This window comes from Fundulus heteroclitus, chromosome 3 (assembly GCF_011125445.2).
Source record: "Fundulus heteroclitus isolate FHET01 chromosome 3, MU-UCD_Fhet_4.1, whole genome shotgun sequence".
In the NCBI taxonomy this organism is placed as follows: domain Eukaryota; kingdom Metazoa; phylum Chordata; class Actinopteri; order Cyprinodontiformes; family Fundulidae; genus Fundulus; species Fundulus heteroclitus.
In genome coordinates, this window is record NC_046363.1 from 26,308,964 (window position 1) to 26,336,161 (window position 27,198).

A 27,198-nucleotide genomic window follows, 5' to 3' on the forward strand; every position below is an offset into this window, starting at 1 on the left:
TTTAAACTAAAAGCACTGGGGGGGCGTGTTCTCACCCCCCCACTGCTCTCTACACCGAGCTGCTTCATCCCAACATCAATCAGCAGCAGCACGCAGAACTGGGCAAGATGGCGGCCGGTTCAGGCGCTGCAAGCGGCCAGGCAGCCCGCAGCTCCACCGCTTCTCTGGAAGCCACTTTAGACCGCCGCTTTCAAGGAGTATCCAACACTATGGAGTCGATACAGAGCCTCTCGGCTTGGTGCATTGAAAACAAGAAACACCACGGCCTCATTGTTCGCTACTGGATGAAGTGGCTCAAGAAATGTAAGTAGCTCCGAAGCTAGCTAGCTAGCGCGCTGTGAGCTAATTCAAATATATTTCTGGCTTTTTATTTTATTTTTTTGTAAAACTCGTCCGATGCAATTCGTGGTCAATTTGTGCCGCGCTGTACATTTTACCACAATGGTTAAACTGTTTTGTGTGTGTTCTTTTTAAACCAGCGATACATTAGTTATTCAAACATTCGTAGGTGATGATACTTAAAAATTAGCCGCTAATGCTAGCAGAGCTAACGTCTCGCTGATGGTGTTTACAGATGGGCCTCTGTGGCAAACGTGGGCTTGCTGGATTAAAATTAATGAGAAACTATGTTGTGATGTGTTGAATTCACTCCTAGCTGGTTTCTTACTTTAAATAGGGTGACCTTTTTTTCGACAACTATAATCCGCACTTTAATGGTTGAGAATGTAATGTGTTTTTGATGACGATAATGTTTATTATATTGTGAATGCTTCTAAAATAACTTCTGTTTTTGCAATTTTTTTAATAAACACGAATAGGTTCTTAGCAAACAGAAAATAAAAATTTGTCCTTTCTAAATTGTTGATGCATAATTCAGTCATTTGCAGCCTGTTGGCATGCAGTTCTGGTGCCATTAGCATGTGAACGGTGTTTTAGTGGAGGTAAAAGTGCGTTTTGGTGAGTGCATAACTTAATTTAATTCAGAAACCTTCTCTATTGAAGCTGCAACAAAAATTTAAAAGGCTAGACCCACTTGCTAGTATTTTCCATTGCTGGGAAAGCGAATGTGGAATATAGGGGCAGGGCTAAATTCTTCCTCTTTATATATATATATATATATATATATATATATATATATATATATATAGTGAGGCTATCTATCACACTTATAGAGGAGGCAGTTTTTTTTTTTTCCTCTGGCCTTGGTGGCCACAATGAGCTGCCTGCCAGTACCAAGGGAAACCAATATTTTTAAAATAATTGGTTTCAAAACGGGTAAAATGCTCTCTCTCTCATGCCTTCCTGCAGTTTAACATCAGTTAATTGAAATGCTATAGGACACCAGAGTGAATGCATTTTTCTCTAGCTGTATGAAGCATTGAGTGAGGCAGTGCAGCGCCTCCCCTACCTGTTTGTAGATCAAAGCAAAAAAAACAAAAACATGAAAAAGTTATAATTTTAGAAGAGCTGTGTTAATTTTCACAGAATTATAAATAATTGTTCTATTAAAATTAAAGGCACAGTAGTTGAATATTATACAATTTGATATACATATTTTTTGGTGTAAATACGACAAAGTTTATTATGTAACCAAGGGTTGTCATGAAATTGAAATTTCAAACTATATTTGGACACCATTGACCGCAACATTTTTATTTTATTTTTTTGAAGGATTATGGTTATTTCTGGTTATCTTCAGTGTGCCACTGTAGGCTTCCATTTGCCTGTCAGTTTGCTTTTGTTACAAATTTACTCCTGTATAACATTGTAAACTAAAATAAATGTAGTTTCAAAACAAACATGCATCTGCCGCATACTCAAAACATTTTTCACAGCGTAAAACGAGGATCTGGTCCATGCGAAAGTGCTCTGTGGCAGTACAATTTCCACAAGGGTAGAGTAGGTTGCTACATGTTCCTACTTTTTCAGCTCTAATTGTCCGTTTCAGTGTGAATTCAACATAACCTGTATTCGAACAGAAGAGCATCTCATCTGGGAGCTCAGATGGACAGAACTGAGCGTCCCTAACATTTAACTAGACAATGTTAGCTTATGTTGTCCAGGAGGTTAACTACTTCGCTATTGCAAATGCTTTATTTATTTTTGTCCTTCTTAGAGTTGCTCATAAGCACCAGTGTCGTCGTTTGCATGTAGCATTAGATATTAACGGGGCAAATGTTGCATCTTTCAGCATTTAATTTTACTTTACCATCTGCCTCATAGGGAAAGTTCCTCCAAACAACAATTTTGTGTTTGTCTTGTTGGCTAAAGAGGGTTGCATGTTCTTCTGGTTGTATTCGACGTGTCAGGAGATCATTATTATTGTCAGCTGAAGCTGCAGGGAGCGGAGGGGCAAATAGGTCAGTTTGAATTGATTTGGAAATAAATGTGTATCTTTTGAACATTTTTTTTTTTCATAAATGTTTTAGTATCGATTTATATCAAGGCATCAATTCTTTTTGATAGTCATAATTGAACTCTGCACAATCATGATATGTCAATCTCTTGCTGACCATAGCCTGGACTTCGGTTTCTCGTTTATGATGAATGAGCTTAAAGAGTATATAACATTGGATTCATATAAAATATAAGTTGATACTGTTGTTCTGTTTTGGTTTAATTTGGTACAACCTAAGGCATTCTTTCAGAGCAGGCTGGATGTAACATTGCTGCCAGTATCAAACCATAAAAACATTAGCACGGGTGTTGATGTGTTGAAGTTTAGTGGTACTGATGTTGGGAGAAAAAATTTATGGGTGTTGAAAGTTCTTTATGAAGATTTAATCTATCGTTTAGGTTGTTTTTGTGTTTAAAATCAATTTGGTACAGAAAAAGTTCAAGGTATTGGAGAAGTCTGTTAATGAGTATTTTGATTCCCTCTCTTGAATTTCTTTGTGTATTCCGATTGCTGTGTTTGTAGAACTTGCAGTGTCCTTTTGGTAAAAAAACAACTTTTAGTCTTTAAATCAAGATTGTAAGTATTGATTGATGCTTTTGAGGCAAGTCTTCCAGGTCTTTTATGGACAAACCCCTTAAATTTAGAAGTGAAATCTGTTAAAAACAGATATAGCTGGAAAGGTCAAGTTTATTTATATAGTGCATTTCCAGCAAGCTATGGTTGACAAAGTGCTTTACAAACTAAATTGCTACTAAAATAAATAAAATGCACAATAATGATGCAATAAAAATTAAAGGGAATTTAAAAACAACTCAAAGAACATCGAACAAGACGGGTTAAAAAAGAAAACGTTTAGGTCAACATGAGCCAAGAGCCTGTCTGTAAAAATGTGTCTTCAGGTGAGATTTAAAATTATGCAGCTTTTGTAGCGGTTCATATTTTACAGGCAGATTGTTCCAGAGTCTGAGATCTGCCACAGAGAGATGAGTTTAGACCATGGAAAGAACGATATCCGTTTTAAACCGGACCCCGTGGTTCTCCCAGGATCATAAATAAGATCATAAATAAGATCATAAATAAGAGCTCAGATTGGTAAAACAAGGCTCAACTGTTGAGTGATTTAAAACTTAATAAAAGCTATTTAGACATTTTACAAACGAACAACAATGCACTGTTTAGGGCAAAGGCTGTCTTTTTTTTTTAATTAAAAAAAATTATTTGGTAATGCCATCAGCCAGAGCAATTTTTTTTTTTCTTCCATTGATCTTGTTTCAGAGAACCTCCATCACACCTCTGTGCTTTTATGGTCGATGTTTGTTGCACACATGGTTGAAATAAAATAAAATTCACACAAATAAGTTTGTTTTATAGTGCTCAGCAATAAAACTGTGATCATCAGGTCAGGCCTCCAGGAGAAAACAGAAATCAGTCACTGATTGGCGATCAGCCATTCATTGATGTAAAACTTTCCTACCTTGATTCTAGTTGCTGTTTTTGCTCCTTTTGGTGGCAAATCTCCGCTCTTATTTTGGATTTGTCAAATACTCATTAATGAATATTTCTGTAAAAACTGTTTTGGATGAGTAACTTTTCCAGATCATAAGTAATAATTTGAAATGATTAAAATCTTTTGGGTTAAGATAACATGGATGGGATGTGTGCTTAAAATTTTGTAACAATATTTTTGTGCTTTTTATTGCAATAACAGTACAATGTCACACGATTGGCTATTTTTAGTGTTCCAGGTCAGAAGGCCTTCATTATATAGATATGAAGAGGTAATCTATTTTAAATGTACTGTATTTTGATTACGGTGTATTTACGTGGGTTGATATGTCAGAATCAGAATTTTAGCAATGTTTGGGAAAACCAATAATCCATTTTTGTTTACATAAACTAAAGAAAATAAATGTATTTTTTTGAAGAATCTGTAATGGTGTATAATCAGGTTCAAGGTCGACTAAACTGCGTATTGACAAAGGGTGTTGAAAATACTCCAACTTGTCTCTTATTTAAAGAAGCTATTAGTAATACTGACACCTTGTGGCTAAAATCGGTACAACAGCTAGCCAATCACAACAATCTAATATGCCGTTTTTAACCGGTGAGTTGCTGTTTTCAATTTTTACTTCCACATGGTAGGTATGTTATGTTGTATTCTGTTCTATTTCTGGTCTGTGTCTTTTACTGGCTTCCATGTTAGCAGGCTGCTGCTCTTTTGCCAAGATAAAATACCAAATGCTGCGCTCTGTGTTGGGAACCCTGGGAACTCTCATAAGATTGGCAAAGTTCAGGTTTTTCTCCTTTTTAAACCTAGTGGTACGGTTTGGAAATACTTTGGTTCAGAGTGTAGCCCGTGTTTACTTCCTGGTTCTTCAGCCAATTCTCAGGGTTCCCAACAGCATTTGGTATTTTAGCAGTCTGCCAGCATGGAAGCCGGTAAGAGAAGCGGACCAGAAATAGAACAGAATACAACATAATATACCTATCCTGTGGAGGTAAAAATTCACAAGAGCAACACACAGTTTAAAAACGGCATATTAGATTGTTGTGATTGGAAAGCTGTTGTACCGATACGAGCCACAAGGTGTCAGTATTACTTATAGCTCCTTTAAGGAAATAAAACACCCCTTTTTTTGTGTGGATCTATCATGAAGCCCCAAAGCAGAAGCTAATACCAGGATCCTTGGTGGCTAATGGAAAACCAGTTGCAGTATTTTCACTCTGCTTCAGACTGTGTCTCTACTGCAGCAGCGTTTTCATGCAGCTCCACAGGCCAACTCTGGTCAACACAACAGGGCAAATGTTTATTTTATTATTATTTTTTTAAACTTCAAAATAGAAATTTCAAACATAAGAATAAACGGGTGCCAATCTAGATATACTTGCCTTCATATCTGAGGCTCCTGGCAGACGTAGTCTCACACTGACAGCAACTGGTGTTCATTTTGCCCGAGAGACTTCGCTTTGAATGCGTTGTCCCACACGGGTATGAAAAGAATAATTACAAACTAGCCTTACCGTGACCTTGTGATTAATCGGGCAAAATTAGTTTTAAAATGTATGTGCAGAACTCAGTAAATGGGTAGACCCCTCCTTCTCTTGGTGTGTCAAGGTTGGTTTAGGGTTTATCTTGGTGCTGTGCTGACAAGTGATAATGACGTTATGAAGTGACAGAACCCTCTGGTTTAACTGGGCTCCCCCTAGTGGATCAGTTGCTGTAACTACAATAAAGATGGCTTGACGACAGTCGTTTGTAAAGCGTCCTCTTTGGATAAAGAAGGCGAATGCAGGTGGAAGTATTTTCAAAATAAAATACCTAACCAACTGCAGTTAGAACCAGAACCATGACAGATCAGTCAAGTCAATCCCGATGTGGCCTTTCTGGACTGGAGTTGGACAACTCTGTTTTAGATCGCATCTACCCTCTAAACACCCGACTCAAATAGCTGAAGTATCTCTTCGGCTCGTTGCCAACATCTGCTGAAGTCTGCTAATGACCCTTTGATTTAAAAAAAAAAAGGAAAACATGCGTTGATTCGCTGAAGACCAGAATGGTTCACCTGTAAGTTGTTACTCTAAGATTTCTACCTCTAGTGATCGTTTTGTTTGATGACTCAGTTTTTGTATCAATCTTAACATTTTAAGACTATTTATTAGCGATTAGGCAATTTGTGGCCAATATCGATTTCCAGCTTTCTTTGACGTCTGACCTGCCAGTTGTGATTTTTTTGACAGATGGCAATTCTAACAAAGATAAACTCACTCATAAAGGGTAAGACAAGATAGGACGAGATTGTTTTTCTTTCATAATAAATTTAATGGTTTACAGAAGCCGTAATTGGTATAGATTAATTCAGTCCATGTTTGACCAGTCCGTGCATTTTCATGTTCACATTTGTTTAGCTTTAAAGCAGTCCTGAAAAACCTTTTTGATCATTCTTGTTTTTATGGTGCTTTCACAAGTGAAATAAATGTTTTTTAAATTGCATGTTGCATTACAGTCAGGTTTAATCACTGAAGATTGTGTAGTAGAGTATAAAATGCACTCCAGGTTTCTTTTAATAAACCAGTAAAAGCTCTTTATCTTGTGCTGAATTATAAGCATCAAATCAGGTCTTCCTGGTTATTAGGCTGCATGGTTCTTACAGTCCTTATAATAATGGCCATTTTCAGTCCAGGTCTTACTTATAAAAGATTCTGAGCATTATTTCAAGTTATCACGTTCTGTGGTGCTGTATATATCCCATTCTTGTATTGTTACATGAATATTGTCACGCTGATGTTGATTACGGTGATTCTACATTTTCTTTCTTTCTTTTTCCTTCATCACAATTCCCCCACCTCTTTGCAAGCTTTAGCCTCTTCGCTGCTCAAAAAAACTAAAGGGTCACTTTTCAATCAGAGTATAATACCGATGCAGTTAAACTTGTGGAGTATTGATCTGGTCAGTTCAGTTGAAGAGGGGGTTGGTTATCGGTGCTGATAAAAAGGACAACAGCAGCAACAGTGAGACGACCCTAAATCAGGAATGGTTTTGTAGTTTCTTTTTGCATTTTTCCCCTCTCCATTGTTTGTTTTTGACTGCCCTTAGTAGTTTTCCATTTGACCAGGATCTGCTTCACGACTGGTAGCATGAGGCGATACCTGGACCCTACAGAGGTTGCACAGGCGGTTCAAGTCCACCAGGATGGCACATCAGTACGTGCTAGAGCCAGGCGATGTGGCTTAAAAATAAAATCTCAGATTTTATTACACCAAATCCGATTAATCCAAAAAAACATTTTTTTTTTCCTTTTTTACAAAAAAAATGTAAGAAATTATTTTAAAAACTTGCTTTTATTTCAATCATCTCGTATGGGAGTTGACCTGAACTCAAAGTGCAACTAAATACAAGCTGTGAAACATGCTTATAAAACAAGATGGCCGCCCTGCAATGAAGATATAACTAAATGTTTGCCACTAGTGGTGTTACACAATGAGCTAAAAACCGGTTTAACTTCACTTTTGTGTAACTTCAAAGTAATTTAAAAAAGAGTTAATTAATAAATTAAATTGCCTCATTTTATGGTAAAAAAAAAGTTTCCTCTTTACAATATTTTCCTGTGTTTTCCTAAACATATATTCAGCATTGCTGCTTTTCTCTTCGTGGAAGCCCAGTGAGTGCATTGACAAAGTAAAATCCAGATTTTCCAAAAATGTAATTTAAAAAAAAAATTGTAAATTCGAATTGTCTTATCATCCAGCTCTCATATGTGCCTTTGCTAGAAGATTTGTTGTTTCCCAGCAGAGTCTGAAGAGCATGGAGGAGGTTCTGGGAGGCAGGAAGTTACTGTAGGAGACCTGGACAGCGCTGTCTGAGGTCCATAACCCATTAGCAGGACCGGTCTCTGCTCCTTTGTGCAAGGAGGAACAGGATGAGTTCTGCCAGAGCGCTACAAAAAAGTGACCTCCAGCGGTCCACTGGTGTGAATGTCTGACCAAACCATCAGAACAGACTTCATGAGTCATGAGGCCTGAGGGCCCGACGTTTGCCTGGGAACACCAAACGTTGAAGGTTCAGCACTGGCGCCCTGTCTTCTTCACAACTGAGAGCAGATTCGCTCTGAGAGATGATATGAAAGTGTGGAGAAGCTGAGATCAACGTTATGCTGCCTGCAACATGGTTCAGTGTTGGTCTGCAGAGGCATCTGCATGGAGGCAGCCTGACTGCCATTAAGTTTCAGGATGAAATCCTTAGACCCGTTGTTCCTCCTGGTGCACGATAACGCCCGGCCTCATGTGGCAAAAATATGCAGTTTGTTCCTGGAGGATGAAGAAATTGATACCATTGTCCATGCTTTTGCTAAAGTAAATCCACCAGAAGATCCCTGGGACATCATGTTTGTCTGATGCCACCTGGTGGCTCCTCAGAACGTCCAGGAGCTCAGGCTCAGAGAGGAGATACCCCAGGACACCATCTGTTGTCTTATATGGGGCATACCATCCTGTGGAGGCCATACAAACTACAGAATAATTTTTGAGTTGCAATGACATTTCAGCAAACTGGACCAGCCTGCAGCATTAGTTTTTCAGTTTGACTTGGTCTCTGCCTTCAGGTTAAGCCCTCTGGGTTGATCATCTTCATCAAATGCTCTGGCATCCCTTTGCTCCCAACAGCTCGCCCATTACCTGTCAGGATGGATGCCCACCGTGATTTCTTTTCCAGTTCAGTTCTGATGTGTTTTTAATTAAATTTTTTGAGCAGTTTACATTCTGGGAAACGAAAACATCAAAAGTCCCTCTAACAGGGTTATTGGCATGTATTCATTGCATGCATGTGATTTAAAGTGCAAGTAGTCTTTCAGAATGGGAGTATGTCACACAATTTGATATTGATCATTCACACATTCATTAATTTATCACTAAAAAGTCAACATCCCCCAAAATGGGATTAGAGCCGATAAACTATCTGTAGATGTATTTTAAGACCATCTTTTAACATTAATGATGTGCAGCTCTGTTTTAACCTTTTTTTATATTGAATTTTTTATTTATTGGTTTTTCCATCATGCCCAAATTAAAAATGGCTCTCTGAGCGTCAGAAAAATCCCTGATGTGTTTGTGTCTAGCAGTGGGTTTGAACAGAACTGCTGTGTAGCTGAAGTGAGGCGATTCAGGGACGGGACGGCGTGTGAAATTAGCGTGTGAAATTAGCGTGTTCTCATAGCGGATAGCTGGATTATCTCTTCCTTCTGTGCATTTTATATCAGCAAGTGATCCTGAACTGATCAGAGGCGACGAACGTAAGGTGGACCCCGCCTCTCTCACCTCATGATATCTGGATACGAGGATTAGAAGATGGATGTTAATAACGAGTGTTAATCTTTGGCCGTTTACTGGCCAGTTGTCTTTGGTCTTGGTTGAATTTACATTGCGGTGTAAGAAAAGGGTAAACTTGGCCGATTCTTGCTACAACAGCAAACTGTGCACCTATAAGCCAAAAGCGTTTGGAGAATCTTGCAACAAAAACATGAGACAGACGGTCTCATGTGTGCTGTGTCCGTAATGAATGACCAGCTGTTTGCTTGTCTCTGCTGTGTTTATGTTTCAGAAGCTATTTATCAGAATTATTTCCAGAGATTTTTATTGCCATTAAAAAAATTGTTTTACTTTAACTTAAAGGAGGCTGATGGTGTTGCCTCTATATATTGCTATGCATTGGGTTCTGTGTGTTTGTTTGTTTTTAGGTTTATTTCCAAAGACTATATTCATGTGTAGACATTGAAAATCAAATGTAAACAGGATTTTGTAGAATACGTATTTATAAATTTCACCCAGAAATTTAAAAAGTGAACTCCAGGATGTTATATTGGTTGGCTGTTGTTGCATAAATCCAAATGCACCACTACAGCTAAACAAAACAAAGGGGATAAATGTTAAAACTGCAGATAAGAATGCACTATCCATGCCACTACCTTTTTAGTTTAATGTTTTGGTTCCCTGCTCTTTTAACCTCTCTTTTTTTCTCTTTTTTTTAGCCGACCACAATCATCGGCTGAATCTTTTCTACCTTGCCAACGATGTGATCCAGAACTGCAAAAGAAAGAACGCCATTGTGTTTCGTTCGGCCTTCTCCGATGTTCTTCCAAATGCTGCCCTCCTCATCAAGTGAGTAGCTTCATTGTGTTTATTCAGCTCTTTGTTGCAGTCAGACCTTCTTATTGTTTTTGTTGTTTGCCAGTGAAATAGGAAATGCATCTCCTCCGCTTTTTATCACGGTCTTGTGCGTCGTTTTTTTGTTTTGTTTTTTTCTCCTTTGTTAGAGATGGAAAAGTCCGCAAATCGGTTGAGAGGATCTTTACCATTTGGGAGGAGCGGAACGTGTATCCTGAGGAGGTGATATCCCAGTTTAAGGCCGGCTTGCACAAAAAGGAAAAGGAGCGAGAGAAGCAAAAGGAAAAGGAAAAGGAAAAAGAAAAGGAAAAGCAGAAAGAAAAGGAAACTCCATCAGCAAATGGTTTGTATCTCAACTTATTCATTTAAACTCTTCATGCCGATCAAGTCAAAGTTATTTCATAAATTTGCTGCAGATTCTGTCCGTCCATAAAAACAAACTCAGAGTTGTCATATTAAGAGATAAAATAAGCCTCTTCTTTAAATTGGGATGCTTAAGAAACTTGGTGGCCTAGTTTTTATTTTATTTAACATAAAGGCAAACAAATAGGTTGTGCTTTAGTAGTAGAGGGAAAATGGATGTTTTATAGAAAGTATCACTTTAAGATGAGAGCAAAGTTTTCTCTGTAAAACATTGTAGCGGTAATCTCATGGTTTTCCCTCAATGATGAAAGTATTAGTCCTTTTATTATAAGGTTAGATTATTTATTTTTTAATTGAACGCTGATCAAAGGTTGGTCATAGATGGAAGAAAAATCTTCCAGGAAAACTTGAGTGTTTAACGATGGTTAGATCTGTCCTGTTTGTGGGGGGACAGCAACTCGTCCAGGCTGATTCACACTTGAGTTTAGATGGACTTCAATTAATTGTTGCTGCAAAAGGATGTTAAATAAAAACAGGAAATGTTGTCTTTTTATCTTTAGTTGTGTTTGCTTTTATTTTTGTGTCATGTTTGTGTCACACTTATGCAGAAACATAAAAGGATTTAAAAAAAAAAAAGGTTCACACGCTTTGCAGCACCAGTGTAAATTACTTTAGTGTGTTTCTAATGCCGTTTCTGTTCTTTTAGCTCCTTCCAGCACCAAAGCTGCCAGCACTAAAGCTCCAAGCACTAAAGCTGCGCTCAAGTCCAAGATTGTTGCAGAGTTTACAGTAGGCCTCCTGAATATTGTTGCCGTTTGAAATACTGCTTCTAATATTAAGCCAGTACAAATCTCTTCTTTTTGTATCTTCACTCTTATTTGCATTTCTTTTCCAGCCCCACTCCCTTATCGAGCAGCTGACGAGGTACCAGCAAGCTGCTGCCGAGGAGCAGATCAGAGAGAAACGGCTTGAAACCCTCAGGGTGGATGTCTGCAGCTCGGAGGCCTTCAAAAGACTCAAAGGTCGGGTGTTTCCTGATCATCAAAACCCGCTTTTCTGCTAACATCTTAAGCTCATAAAACTTCCTCATCCTTATGTCTCCTCTTGTCTGTAAAAATGCACGATAAGTGGAAATGATTAAGGTTGAACTCGTTTTATTTACCAGCTAAATGTGTTTCAGAGATGAAATCAGGGCTTTTTATAATTCAAGAAAAACACTTTGAGGTAAAATCTGTTTAAATCACATGATGACAGGTAGCACAGTATACTTCTATACACGAAAGTTTGATGAAAGACACATGAAGAAAATCTGTGGGGGGGACCCATAAGTTTGACACAACTTTAAACAGAAATTAAACGACTGATCCCTACAGAAGACTGAATTTGTTTAACACCATATTGGGTGTTCAGATTCAGGGGCTGCATCCTTGGAAGGACCCAGCGTTCCTATAAAGGACTCATGAGTGGATGTACATTCTTACTTTTACAGCTCAAAATATCTATAAGGAGCTTCCCTGCCTTAAAAAAAGATCTTGTCAAAGAAAAGCTTTCCAGTGGACAAAGAGGAGCACTGCTAAAAGGGATCTAAAAGTAAGTAAAACCTTCTTGAAATCAGTATATTTTCCTTGATTTAAGCAGGTAAATAAGACTATTTGCCAATGGAATAAGATTTTTTCACTTAAAATAAGAACAATTCATCTCCATAATCTTCCTTCAAGTGCAGGATGTCTAATTATCTTATTTTAGGGGTAAAAATACTCCTTCCATTGGCAAAGAGTCTTATTTAGCTGCTCAAATCAAATAAAATATACTAATTTTAAGAAAATTTTACCAACTTTTAGTTCCCTTTTTGCAGTGAGAAGTTTTTGGATATATGGTCATGCAGTTTCCTCCAAGTAGGAAATGCTCAGTTTTAGATCATCTTCTTTTTTGCATTTCTGTTGCGATCCTGAAGTCCTGAATAAACATCATGGTACAGACATCCTGACCACTTTTCTCTGGGCAGAAGCTCTTATTGTGGATTCTGTTTGGAGGATTTCAAGACAAAATGTCGGAGAATAACAAGAATATAAGGTTTTCTATTTAGAATTGATTTTCCTTTTTTTCCCCCCCCTGGGTCTGGATAAATATTGACAAAAAATTGTTTGAGAAAATTTCTAGAAGATAAAAGAAACCTCAAATAATTTTAAAGAGAAAAAGGCTGTTTGCTTTCCACATTTTGGTTTGAATTGATATGAATATTTTAAAATTTCATATTTAGTTTTTTACTTTCTGATCTGGGGTCCATTCAGTCCATAATAAATAGGACCATAATACAACCCGTTTGCTCTCTAGACAACTTTAGATTAGATTTTGAAATAGAGATCAAAGTTAGTCCAGAGTAGGGATGAGTACCTTTTAACATTTTAACCAACACTCTGTGCCTATGAATGGGTACCGGTACTTAATGGTACCTATTTTTACTACTTTTGTGTGTTTATGTAATAATAAATGTTAGTTTATTAATAAAATCTCTAAAATGTTTATTTTAACATAGTTATTTATCAGTATATAAACTTCTTTGAGTCTACAAATAAACCTTTATAAAATAATTTGTGAATTTTAATACATTGCCTGAATCCACAGCACATAAAACAATTTTTTACCAACACAACAGTTATCAGTGACAAACGAGGGAACGAGGTGAACAAGGGATTGATGCTGCATGTGAATAAAATTCAGGGGATTGTTTTAGTGCAATAGTTTCCAAGAAGAAGGAAAAAAACTATATTAAAAACATATTTTTCTTAGTCATTTACAATGAGTCTCTTTGCTCAGACTACAGAGGAGTTAGACCGCTGCTCTCCTAAAACAATAACTATGAAGCTTCATAAATAACCCCAGAATGATGCTTTCAAAGGAAGTCACCAATAACAGAAGAAAGTTGCTAGTCGCCTTTTTTGAAAAAAGGTTGCTGGATGGGTTTGAAAAGTCACTAAATATAGCGATAAATTTGCTAAACAGGCCGCAGTGACCAGGTGCTTCCTCAGATTAGAAGTTTTCTCTCCGCTGGCCTTGAACTTTAACCTGACAACAGCCAGCTGTATGTATCGCTCCGCCTAGCTCCACTCACATACATCTGGGACACGGCCATAGGAATTGCCTTTACTGAAGGCTGGGCCTTATCAAAACTCCTTGCATATGATTGGATAAGCCACTTGTCTGTCATCTTTATCAACGTGCTATTTCAACCAGTCACACCGAAGCTAACCCGTGACGCTGATGAGACCGACGCCGGAAAAAAAACCCATTTTTTATTTTTTTATGTGTTTGCGGCTCTAGTGCAGGGTTTCCCGCAGCGCTATCTTGGCGAGGCGGCCGCGGAAAACGTGTCGTCCACACCCCCCCCCCCCCCCCCCCCCCTCCGCTCCGCAGAAAACGTGTCGTCCACCCCCCCCCCGCGCGAGTCGGTCCGCCTCGCAAAAGCAAATCCATGCGGGAAACACTGTAGTGGCACACCTTTTATTGACAGTGAGCTGACAGGAAGAGGGGGAAGACAGGCGGCAAAGCGCCGCGGGTCGGAGTCGATCCCGGGCTGACCGCGTTGAGGACTAAAGGCCTCCCAATATGGTTAGCGCTAACCGCTCCGGGGCGCGTCCGCGTACGCGCCCCGGAAAACAAAACTTGCCAAATCCGGTCGGGAGAAGGGCGAAAACATGGTTTCCACCAACAAAAGCCTTCAGAGGCGTTCTCTGATGTTCTTTTAATGAAACAATATCAGATAAATTGGACAACACGGAGGAAATAGCAGCATCAATGCTAACGCTTGCTTCCTCGATGCGAGCCGCCATTGTTGTTGGAATCTCACGGTGGCGTCTCCACTACGTCACATCCATGAAACACCCGCCCTGCGTCCTGATTGGCCAGACCAAAAATTTGGTTGGGGAAATCATTTTCAATGAGCCGTGTCCCAGATGTATGTGAGTGGAGCTAGGCGGAGCGATACATACAGCTGGCTGTTGTCAGGTTACTTGAACTTCGCCTCACAAACATTGCAGTGAGCGTGATCTATGTCACATTTTGAAAAGAGGTTGAAAACCTTGTACCGTTTTTATTTTTACGTGAATCAGTTCCTGGCAGTACCGACAGGATTCGGTCGGCACCTATAAAAGTACCGAATTCGGTACCCATCCCTAGTCCAGAGGCAACAAAAGCCTTATAACGGCCCTAAACCATAAACTCTGACGCCATGTTGGTGTTTGTGAAGCTGCTTTTCTAGTAGGTTTAAAGTTAATCATTTGTACCGTAATGTCCAGAATAAAATAGCAATTTAAGTCTGGGAAAGCGTTGCATCTTTGTAATGAAGAATGTACAGGACCCCTAAGAGTAATGCATGAATTATCTGATTTTATAAAGAGATTATTCAGTGGAGCACAGCTATAGTTTCATTCAACTACTACATATGAGCTTTTTCTTATTTTTCTGATGTTTATTTATATTTCCTGTTATTTTAAATATGGAAAATGCTTTCTTTTTAAATTGAAACTGTCCCCTTTGCAGTTTAGTCTTTCAAAAATGCATTACTTCAATTCTTTTTGAGGGGTTTAAAAGTTTGCCTTTATCAAAAAAATAATCAACATAATATTTTTTTTATATATATATATTTCCTGGGTTTGTTTAACTTTGTTTTTTGTTGTTCAATGTTTCACTTATCAGACAAAGCAGGAGGAAATAAGTTTGCAAAGGACTTTGAAGAAGGCAGTCTGAAGCTGGAGGAGTTTGTGGGCTTCCTAGAGAAAGAGCTCAAAACTGGACCTCCTCTGCTGGAAGCTCTGGGAAATGCAGACATCTTCTATGAGATGCAATACAAGGAGGTTAAGATCGTGGCTAACGTAAGTGGGTTCTTAACGCACAAGGATAGCGATACTTAATGTTTTAACTTCTTTTTTAGAGTTTGACAGAGAAATTCACATGAATCTTTTTTAAACGTGAGACATGACTTCAGATGGCGGTTAAAATAGAAATAAGACGTTTGCATGTTTCTCCCTGTGGATGCGTTGATTCTCCTTCCTCCCACAGTCCAATGACATGACTGGTAATTGGGAAATTAGTTAATATAAATTGCCGTTGGGCATGAGTGTGCGTGGTTGTTTGTCTCCGTGTTGCCCTGTGATGGACTGGTGGCCTGTTCCTTGTTGTGCACCGCTTCTCCCCCTATGACGGCTGGAGATGGGCACCTGCATCCCTGCAACGATAAACGGGTATAGATAAATAAAATAGATTGCTAAAAAAACACGGATTAGATTTCAACAAATATAAGACGGTCCTTTTTCATTTTAAGTTGTTTGAACAAAGTGTATTCATAAATACAATGAGGCAAAAAAAGTATTTAGTCAGCCACTGGTTGTGCAATTTCTGCCACTTAGAAAGATGAGACGTCTGTATTTTTCATCATAGGTAATAAATATCCAGGAAATGACGTTGTAGGATTTTTAAATAACTTATTTGTAAATTATGGTGGAAAATAAGTATTTGGTCAAGAACAGAAGTTCAGCTCAATACTTTGTAGCATAACTTTTGTTGGCAATGACGGAGCTCAAATGTTTCCTGCTAGTCTTCACCAGGTTTGCACACGCTGCTGTTTTGGCCCATTCCTCCATGCTGATCTCCTCTGGAGCAGGGATGCTTTTTCCCTCCATAAATCTTCTATGGGGTTGAGGTCTGGAGACAAGCTATGCCACTCCAGGACCTAGAAATGCTTTCACAGAGCCACTCCTTCGTTGTGCGAGCGCGGTGTGTTTGGGATCAATGTCACGCTGGAAGACCCAGCCACATTCAATCTTCAGTGCTCTCACTGACGGAGGAAGGTTTTGGCTTAAAATTTTAAGTTACCGTATTTTCCGGACTATAAGTCGCTCCGGAGTACAAGTTGCACCACACATAAATTTGCATTATAAAGAAGGAAAAAAACATATATAAGTCGCATTTTTGGGGGAAATTTATTTGATAATATACAACATCAAGAACAGACATGTCATCTTAAAAAGGCAATTTTAAATAAAAATAGAACAGAGGCAACAACAGGCTGAATAATTGTACGGTTAGCTTACGCTACATGACACAACTGAGAACGTGCCTGGTATGTTAACATAACATATTAAAAGCTATTCAGATAACTATAGCATAAATAACATGCGAAGAAGTTAACCAAAGCGCCCGTGTCAATCCAAATAACTAAAATCCAGTGAAATCTTCATCCTCGGTGTCACTTTCAAATAACTCCGTTAACTCCGGAGGTAGAAGATGCGGCACTTCCGCTTCTACGTCGCTTACGTCTGATTCAACACAGGCCTAGAGCGCCCTCTTGTGATTTGGTGTGAAAATAACAGGTGTAATGATATACCGTTAAAAATGTGTAATAATTTCACACATAAGTCACTCCAGAGTATAAGTCGCACCCCCGGCCAAACTATGAAAAAATCTGCGACTTATAGTCTGGAAAATACGGTATATGGCCCCCCTCATTCTTCGCTTAACGCGGATCAGTCTTCCTGTCCCCTTTGCAGATAAACAGCTCCAAAGCGTGATGTTTGCATTCCCACGCTTCACAGTAGGTACGGCGTTCTTGGATGCAGATCAACATCCTTCTTCCTCCAAATACGAGTTGAGTTGGTGCCAAAAAAGTTCTATTTTGGTCTCATCTCACCACATGATATTCTCCCAATCCTCTTCTGGATCATCCATATGCTGTCTGGGAAACTTCAGATGGGCCTGGACATGTTCCGGCTTAAGCAGGGGGACACACCTGGACCTGCAGGATCAGAGTCCCTCTCTGTAGTGTGTGTTAATGACGGTAGCCTTAGTTACTTTGGTCCCAGCTCTCTGCAGGTCACTCATCAGGTCCCTCCGTGTAGTTCTGGGATTTTTGCTCACTGTTCTCGTGATCGTTTTGACCCCATGGGATGAGATCTTGCCTGGGGCCCCAGATCGAGGGTGATTATCAGCGGTCTTGTACGTCTTCCGTTTTCTTATAATTGCTCACACAGTTGATTTTGTTCACACCAATCTGCTGCCTATTGGAGATCCACTGTTCCCAGCCTGGTGCAGGTCTACAGTTTTTTTTTTCCTTCGACAGCTCTTTGGTTCTGGCCATAGTTGAGTTTGGAGTCCATCTGAAGCTGTGGACAGATGTCTTTTATATAGTTAATGAGTTCTAACTGGGGTCATTAGTACAGGCAACGAGTGGAGGACAGAAAAGCTTCTTAAAGAAGTTGTTACAGGTCTGTGAGGGCCAGACATTTTGATTGATTGTGGGTGACACAATACTGTATTTTTCGGACCATCAGGCTCACCTGATTATAAGACGCACTAAATACTCATCACCAGTGTGTAATATCACTCCGCCCCTTCACGTACACAGCTCTCTATCCGTCTCTGTCGGGAGGACAGAGTAGTTGGACTACATTGCCCTGTTTCTAACATAAGGCCTAAATAAACGTAACTTTTTTATTTAATTAACTTACTAGGTTTATTGTTGCTAGCGCGTACTCTAGGCATGGGCTGCCTAAAGGCTCCCACATACTCTGGCGTAATGTGAGCTTGGCGGACTCTGCCCTGACTCTCCGCGGATGTTTTACTCTTCATGGTCCAGCGTATTGTTGCCGACATTTCTTGTGGCATTTTCCTAAAATTCACGCACTTTCTGCCAGTGGGACGAAGCGGCAGAACTGATGGTAAAATGTGATTAGCTAGCTGAGAACCTAGAGGCGTTTCTTTTCCAGGAGCCTCCCACCGCACACCTGTCAGTGAGAACAGAGAGGGACTGTGATGCTGCGTCTTTGTGACCGCCTGCTTGGAGCAGCTCAGTGTATCAAGCTCGGTGTCACGTATAAAACTGTTTGATGTAAAGAGTTCTTAAAATTGACTCGTTAAAATTGAGCTCTGTACATACCTGTACATGGTAAGCTCCGCAGGGTGAATTACGCTCGACTATGTGGGGGTCTTGACATGAATGCAGTTCTAGTTTCAACATTACAGTCAGGCAGTCTTGTAGACAGCTCAGGGGTCCGATCAGGTAGTTGCAGTGTACCGCAATGCTCCAAATATCTATTGAGCGGCGCGGCTTCGTTGCTAACCAAAGGTGTAGTTACACATTTTAACAGATTTCTGAGCGCATTTTACCTCATAAAATCGGTCAGTAAGCACAACGGCAATCATATATATAAGGTGTACCATCAATTTTTGAGAAAATTTAAGGTACACCTTAACCAAAACGTACTTTTTTTCAATTATTATTTAATATCCTACAATTTAATTTCCTGTTGTGTATTTTTTCTGATTTTTGTCTCATAGTTGAAGTGTACCTATGATGTAAATTACATACCTCTCATCTTTCTAAATAGAACTGGCACAATCAGTGGCTGACTAAATGCTTTTCTGCCCAACTGTACAGGTTCATGATAGAATTGTAAAATATTATATACAGATTTGTTTAATAAAAAAACGCCCAAAAGCTATCACTTCTGTCACTCTGGAAGAAGGCTGTGTTTAAAAAAAATAAATAAATCTTTGTAAATGTATGTTACGTTTTTATTATTTGAAACGGCTGTAACACATTGAGTTAGAGGGAAGTAGAGGAGACCTGGTTTAACAAATTTATAATGCCTTTTTGTTTTTATTGAACATTGTATTTACACCTTCTTAGGCGTACAATGCCTTCGCCAACCGAGTAAATGGCCTCAAAAAGAAACTGGACTCTCTCAAGGCAACGCTGTCTGGCCCTGAGGACTCTCCCATCCCCTCTCCCTCTGAAGATGCTCCCTCACCCACTGGCTCCGACTCGCCCTTCCTGGAAATGGAGACGTCCCGGGCCAAGGTGGATCCGGAGCTGGACGGCAAGGCCATGGATGACGGAGAACCCCAAAATGACAACAGAGACATGGAGGACATGGACATGTCTGATGAGGAGGCCAGCACTGTTGCTGCTTCGCAGGGTGAGTTGTGGCTGTGCGGCTCTGCTTTACAGAAATACGTTTGTTTGGTTTTTTTTCAACGCAAACTGGCATCATTGCTCAGAACCAAAGGAGGCTTTTTTTTTGCGCACATAAACCGTGTCGGACATTTGTCTAAAAATAAGTAAACAGTGGAAAAAGTTGCCGGAAGCTAGTTTGAAGATGCAATCAAACCTGAAAAATTTTTAAAAATGTTGTGGTTTTATCTTCTTTTTACACTCCTAGATGGAAAGGAAGACGAGGAATCCACGGCTGTCTCCAAGACGAAGTCAGACGCAGCATCCAAACCCCCCAGCACGCCTACGAGGCCTTCAAAGGCCAGCCCGTCAGCTGTTACCACCGCAGCCCCAGTGACACCAACGTCGGCTAAAGCCACCGCCGCCCCCACCGCCCCTCTGGGAGTCAATCTGGCCAAGGTGGACCTGGGAAAGATCAGCTCCATTCTCAACTCGCTTACCTCGGCCATGAAGCACACGGGTAGGTTGGGGGTGGGGGTGGGGGTGGGGGGGCTCACTGTCGGCGTACCGCGAGTGAGCTATTTTTAGAAACGTAACGTCACGATGACGTCACATCACGTGGTACGCAGTAGGGCAAGCTTGCATAGTCCGCCGCTGTTTCGCTGTAAAAGAGACATGCGTTACCCTTGGTTTTACTCGGTAAACGACTGCTTTTTCCAAATCTAAGACCATGGTTTTTAAACATTGTTGCTATGGAACGTGCAACAGCGACTCGAGGTACGCTGATCGGCCGCATATGAAGGATGTTTTTTGAGCTGGGTTCACCGGGGCGGTCGGCCTACACAACAGTTCAACCCGGAAAAAGTTACCAAATTCGCGTACATATGTAGCAAGCATTTTGTTGGAGGAAAGGGCACAACCGAAGAACATCCTGACCCAATTCCAGCGACATCAAGTAGTGAACAGGTAAGAGTATTTTGGTGGCCGACATGTTAATAATGAAGCGCCTGCTACCATGATAGCATATAGGCTATCATGGTAGCAGGCGCTAACATGATACCCTGCTACCAGGATAGCTTACTCAAAAACATTTCAAATAAGACAAACATTAAACATATACTGATCCCTGGACGGTGATTACAAACAGAAAAACGGCCGACGCTGCCATGACCGCCGCGCAGGAAAAAAAAACAAAGCTTACCGTTCATCAACTCTGCCAGTTTTCCAGTCTTTTTAAGCCCTCGACACTCAAGCCATCGTTTGAGCTGAAGGTTGGTGTGTTCTTCGACAGTGCGGCCAGTAATCCGTGCGCCTGGAACATCGTCTTGGGAAAGTTTAACGGCTGTAATGTCGGTCATATCGCTGTTTATGTTGCGCGTGTAATAGCTGGTTGCTACGGGCGTTCTCTACCTGTATGTCCTACCTAAGCGGCAAAAGGGGCGTTGCTCTTGAGTCGGTGACGTCACGTGCGTGGTTCCCCATTCACCAGATAAACAATTATGATGCAGTGAAAAAGCAAAATTAACTTTCTTCTTATCCATATTTGTTCTTTGCACGTTTTTCGGACTTTTAAATGGCTTCCTTTTTATCCGGTTGAGTCTATTTAACAAAAACAAGTTGAACACATCAGCTGTTGACTGGTGTAACTGTGCATTTTTCTTTTTTTCCACCAACCTGTGGAATCAGGCCTGGACATGCAGACCTGTTGCATTTGTTACAGTCTACCTTATCAGACACACTGCAAAAACAGAACTAAAATAAGTAATATTCTCTTAAAATAAGTGTATCTGTCCTTAAACTGAGCAGGTAAAAAAACATTATTTGCCAATGGAATAAGATTTTTGCACTTAAAATAGGAACAACTCATCTCCATCATTTCATTTCAAGTGCAGGATGTCTCTTATCTTATTTTAGAGGTCAAAATACTCATTCCATTGGCAGATAATATTATTTACCTGCTCAAATAAAGGACAAAAACGCACATTTTAAGAACATTCTACTTATTTTTAGATCCGTTTTTGCAGTGCAACATCCTGGTATTGCTGTCTGTTCGCTCACTGGCCACTTTATTAGGTACACCGTGATGAACCCGTAACCCTATTCTCATAATCTCTAACACTGTATTCCTTCAGAACGGCCATAATTATTGTGACGTGGATCTAATAATCTGTTGGACACCTTCCTCTGTCCTTTTCAGGAAGCTCATTTAAGAGTATTGAGCTTTGTGTCATGGTCCGTTATGTTGCTGGAAGAAGCCTTCAGAAGATGGATGCGCTGTGGTCCCAAAAGGGATGGACATCAATGCTCGGTTGAGCTTTGTTTGAACTCAAAAGACTGCTTTGGTACTAATTGGCCCAAAATGTGCCAAGAAACCATTTCAGCGACACCCTGAACTTTTTATCTTAGGCAGGATGGAGCCATGCTTTAATGTTTACCCCACATTCTGACTCTGAATGGCCGCGCTGAAATCCACACTGATCAGACCAGTCTGGATCTGTTATTGTCCAATTTTGAGTCGACGTGAATTGCTTCCTGATCAGAAACGGCTTCCAGTGGTCTTCTGCTTCTGCTGCTCATCTGTTCAGAGTGTGAGACGTTATTTTTCATACGTTGACTGAAAAGCAAGTTTATTTGAGCTGCTCTTGTCTTCCGTTAACCAGTTTGCCCGTTCTGACATTAAATGGCATTTTTATTAACACGAGCAGTTCAAAGGATATTTTCTTCTTTTCTGACCATTGTCTGCTAACACAAGAGATGGCTGCATGAGAGAATCCCAGGAGAAACTTCCTGAAAAAAATAAAAAATAAATAAAAATAAAAAATAAATATATATATATATATATATATATATATATATATATATATATATATATATATATATATATATATATATATATATATATATATATATATATATATATATATATATACTTTAATACCTTATTACCAATATGATATGGTTTCTGTTCATAAACCTCTATCTTAGCTCTCCTGAACAATAAATAATGACTTTATACCCTAGTTTTCAAATCTTAAATTTATCGAATCTGTTTTTAGAGATTTTTTTAAGCTGTAGCACGCAGCTTAGATTTCAAAGTCTGCTTTTATTTTGAAAGTGATGGCCTGGTGTTTTTCCGCTTGCTGCTTTGTTGAGCAGATGGAAGCAGGCTGATCTCAGGTAAGCAACATTTTAGAGAAACAGGAGTTTCTTCAAGAAGCTGTAACTAATGGCTAAAAAGAGATTAAACTGCGACTGAATTTTTTGTAAGTAATTGACTAAACACAAAAAAACTCAACAACTTAACTTAAAATAGGGAATCATCAGGCGTTTCGGTTTTAACACTGTAAAAGCATCAAGAATTAGTTTGAACATGCACATTTTCTTTGTTTTTGTGGATATTCTCTACTTATCGTTAATATTTTTATTTAAACATAAGGTACAATTATCAATCGATTATGTCCATAGTATTTATGCTAAATATGAACACAGCTTTTGCTCATCAGTATGGTGAACTTTTTTGCATTGTCTGCTCTGCTGTCAGAAGGAGATAAAAATTATGTTACAGGTTATAAAGTTTACATCTAGAATAGTTGGGATTTTTAATGGCTGGTACCAAATTGTTATTTTCTATTAGATGTGTTATGCCTGTTCCTAAATGTTTTTCCCCCGAAGAAGTATGGCTCATAAAGGAGGAAAATCTATTCCAGTTTGTTCAATATATTGGTTATAATCATACAAAAAATTAAGGATTTAACAAGATTATCCCTGTTCTTAACAGTCTGACATTTTTATACGGCTCATTAAACTTGCGTATCTAAGGATAAGCTGATGGGTTTTTTTATAGACTGTCTGTATAGATGTCTAGGCTTTATTGTAGTTCATCTATTGGGGAGGGGGGTGAATAATCAGATTTTGTATTCTTTATTTTTATTTGATCACAAATCAGAGCCAGTCTATTGTAAATTGGCTGACTTTGAACAACCGATTGGAGCCTATAAAATATAATTCATTCTGTTGGTCAGGGCATCTATAGTAGTGTTTACAGTTACGTATGTGGTTGTTTGGGACATTAAACTTTGGGCTCCTAACACCTAGAAACAGAAGGTGTTATAACTGTGATTGTCACACATTTTACTTTATCTCTCTTTTGGAGACTTGTTTAAAGAAGCAGATGAATCAATATATTGCTCTTGGTGTGATATATTCCAGCTATATGGAGGTTTGTTGTCCCATGCAGCGGTCAGAGTGGAGACTGAACTCTTTGTGAAACAAGGAGGTTACATCGGCGTTCTGAAACTCTGGTTTTCACCAATTAGCTGTGCAAATGTACTGGTAACCATGAATCTGTCCATCTGTCCTTGCCGTTCTCCCAGCTCCTACTCCGTCTCCTCGGCCATCTCCCGGGACCCCCACCACCCCCACCGGCCAATCAGCAGCCTCCAAAGGGACCCCGCCAAGTCCCGCTTTGGCCAGCATCCTGTCGCGTGTTGACATCACCCCTGAAGGGATACTAAACGCTCTGTCTAAAACCAACACACAAGGTTGGATCACATTTCTTCCTTTTTGTTTGATTTAGAAATGAATAATATACAGTTTGTGTCACATTTTTATTATCTTTTTATCATCTCAAAGCAGGTTTGTCATCTCTCCTTCAAAGTGTGACTCACACCTCCTCCGCTCCCACCAACCGAACCTCCCCAGACTCATCAGGTGTCAAAACCCCAGTGACCCCGACCACACCGAAGACCAAACCCGTTCTGGGGAATAGCCTCAAACAAGACGAGCCTGGAAGACCCAGAGACTGGGAGAAGGAGAGGCAGCTCTCTCCTCCCCCGCCTCCACCCCCTCCTCGCACTTCAGCTCCCTCTGTCTCTCCCCCCAGTTTAGAATCAAAGATCAACAGTTTCCTGCAGGGTAACCCAGGGTTTAGCCTGGCGCTGGGCGACGCCAGCCCCGACGGGGTCGACGGCACCCCGGTGAGGGACGAGGCAGCCGGCACGCCGACGCAGGACGAGATCATGGACACGCCCGGAGCCGGGCCGGAGTCTCTGGGCTCGTCTGGCGGCCATAACCTCTCGCCGACGGCCTACCGCAACGATCCGTGGGACGCGGCCGTCGCCACATCCGGAAGCAACAAAGACGGAGACTTTCACGGCTCCTCGTCCTCCTCCAGGTTTGGTGCAGGAAAAAAGAGCAGCGGCAAAGTGAACGACGAGGGGGCGACGAGGAAGCAGGTGTCGTCTTCCCCTGGCAATGACTTGAAGGGTAGGAACAGCAGGGCCGCGGGGGAGCGCAGACCCTCCGCCGGCACCAGGAGGGCGAGCACGGGGTCCGACGATGGGGGTCTAGGTGGGAAAAAGGACAACGGGAAAGAGTTGCCAGCTGCCGATGCGAAGGAAGGTCGGTACCATCGCATTGAGACGCTGGTGTCGCCCCACACTGAAGGCGCACCGATCCAAACTGTGGGGTATTCAAACCGCCCGCCTGCCGGAGAGCGCATCAAGACAGTCGAGAGCATCCGCGTGATTGGTCGAGGCTCTCGGCGAGGGGGAGGGGCCGGGAATCGGCCTGGGGCTTCGATGTGGTTTGAAGAGGAGGAGTACATGGAGGGTCAGCCTCCATCACCTCGAGTTATGCCTCCTCCTATTAACATGGGTCAGGGAGGCGCTGAAGACATGAACCCCTCCATGCTTCCTCCGCCGCCGCCTCCTCCTCCTCCTCCACACCACGTCCCACATCTTCACCCCCCTCCGTCTCTTCCTCTCCCTCCTCAGACTCGCTTCCCGATGCCGTACCTGACTGAAAACATGCAGACTCCTCCTCCATCGCTGCTCCAACCCCATCTCCATCCTTCATCCCCCTTCTTCACCGCCGCGCCCCCCATCCCCCGACTGCCGCCGCCGCCTTCACTGCACGGCATTTCGCCTCCCCCTCCGCCCCCGCGCCCTGCCCTCCCCCACTCTGTGATGGTGGGGGGAATGCTGGTCCCCGTGGACCACGCCTTGTCTCTTCCTCCGTCAGTCAGACCTGAGGGTGCAGAGCGTGGCAGGATGGGGCCCAGAGGAAGGAAGGTGACCCCACCTCCGCTCATGTCCTCGCTGCTAGGCGAGCCTCCCAAGCTTCCCCGTCCCGGCACAGTTAAAGAGCCTTTAATCCCTCGCCATACACCCCCTCTCCACCGCCCAGGTACGCCTGGCGTTCCCCCTCCTTTACTTGGCAGAGTGAAGGAGCCTTTGATTTTGCCTCTCCCCTCTCCCACATCCTCCACCCCCTCCCCCTCCACGCCTAATTCCCCCGCAGGAGACTCCGCTCTCTCCAAACCCCCGACCAGTCCTCCGGCGCAGACGCACAAACCGAGCGCCAACCCCGTCCCCCTCCTCAACCTACCCGCTCCCCGAACCCCCATCCTGCCCACACCCATGCAGCAGAGACCCCCGCTGCGAGGCCGAAGCCCGTCTCAAGACCACCCCAGAGGCGCGTTTCACGGAGGGAAGCGGGCGGGGCCCCCGTTCCGAGGCGGCCCCTTCCACGCTCAGAAGAGGCCTTACCTGCCGCCGCGCTACTGAAGGGGGTTGACTGACGAGCTGAATGAGAAGTGGCAAGCCACGCGTCTAAAAGTGCAGTGTGTGTTAGCCCTGCTGGTATGAGCCCAGATATCTTTCCTCTGTTACTTAGGTTGAAGGAAACTACCTTAGGCTGTGTGTAAATAGCTGATAAAGTCTTGATGCTTCGGCTTTAGCGGCCTCTCGTTTCACACTGTACTCAGAGGTTACATAGTGCACAGTGTTGTCTGCTATCTTTTTTTTATTTTATTTTTTCTCCCACACATCAGACGCTTTACCTTGATGGCATGACCACAAGAATAAAACGACAAGATAGTTGAAGCAGAAATTAAAGCATAGTTTTCCCGTCTCTTTTGATTCTGGGGTGACTTCACCTGAGATGTCCAGAGAAAAAAAATGCAAGAGGGACCCTAAAATCAGTAGCTCTGCTCAGGCTTACACATAAATATTACCTCCCATACTGGCCAACGTGTTTGGAAGCTTAGTATAAAAAATGAGGGGGGAAAAAAACAGCTTTCTCTGAAGATGAAGAAAATAATTCCCAGTATAGTGCTCATATAAGAAGAAAAGTACAGAAGAAAATAAGCTATTTAGTGCATTTAAACTTGAGCGGGCTTGTTGCTTGCTTCTGTTTTTTTTAACTCTTTATGTCTGGCTTCATACGAAAAGGAAAAACAACACGTTCTCAGCCTCAGTGGGAATCGTCACGTTTCCCGAAATGTTTAGAAGTTGTTCACCTGGAAACATGACAGCAAACCGTTCTCCAAATTAATCTCTTTTTAAAGGCGTACAGAATCCTCCACACTTAACGGCACCGTGCGGTAAAGATGTGTAAAAAAAAATTGTTAAGCTGTCGCAGCATAATCTCACTGAAATTTGAATTAGATGGTTATTTTTTTTGCTTAGCCCCTCTTCAAAATGGGGAAGACGAGAGAACGTGCATGTAAGGGCAGCTAGAAAATACCGACTCTTCCAAACTCGCCCGTGTCTACAGTCAGAATAAAATAAATAAAACTGGAACAGGGAAGATGCAGTTCAACTCATTTTAAGGCTTTTGCACACATCTTAAGCGGCGGTGCCAATAACTGGTGGGATCTGTACGCTGCAAAGCAAAAACTGGTGTTTTCACATTTTGAAGTGATCTTTAGCGCTTGTTCTGATTTCCGGAGTACCTGCTGTACATATTCTTCTCTTGCTAAACCTTTTTGCATCTATCTATTCCTCCCACTGTACATTTCTACGCTTGTAAATATAAAGAGTGACTGAGTTGA

The 27,198-nt window shown here is 41.3% G+C and overlaps 1 protein-coding gene across 1 annotated transcript; it reads left to right on the top strand.

Annotated features, from left to right (window-relative positions):
* Positions 1-73: 73 nt before the first annotated feature.
* Positions 74-27,198, top strand: rprd2b (regulation of nuclear pre-mRNA domain containing 2b). The gene is made up of 10 exons (XM_036134446.1): positions 74-303; positions 9,919-10,048; positions 10,204-10,397; positions 11,124-11,206; positions 11,313-11,439; positions 15,113-15,288; positions 19,101-19,389; positions 19,633-19,884; positions 23,738-23,905; positions 24,000-27,198. The coding sequence occupies exons 1-10, from the start codon at positions 108-110 to the stop codon at positions 25,928-25,930; spliced, it is 3,546 nt and encodes a 1,181-aa protein (XP_035990339.1). The 5' UTR covers positions 74-107; the 3' UTR covers positions 25,931-27,198.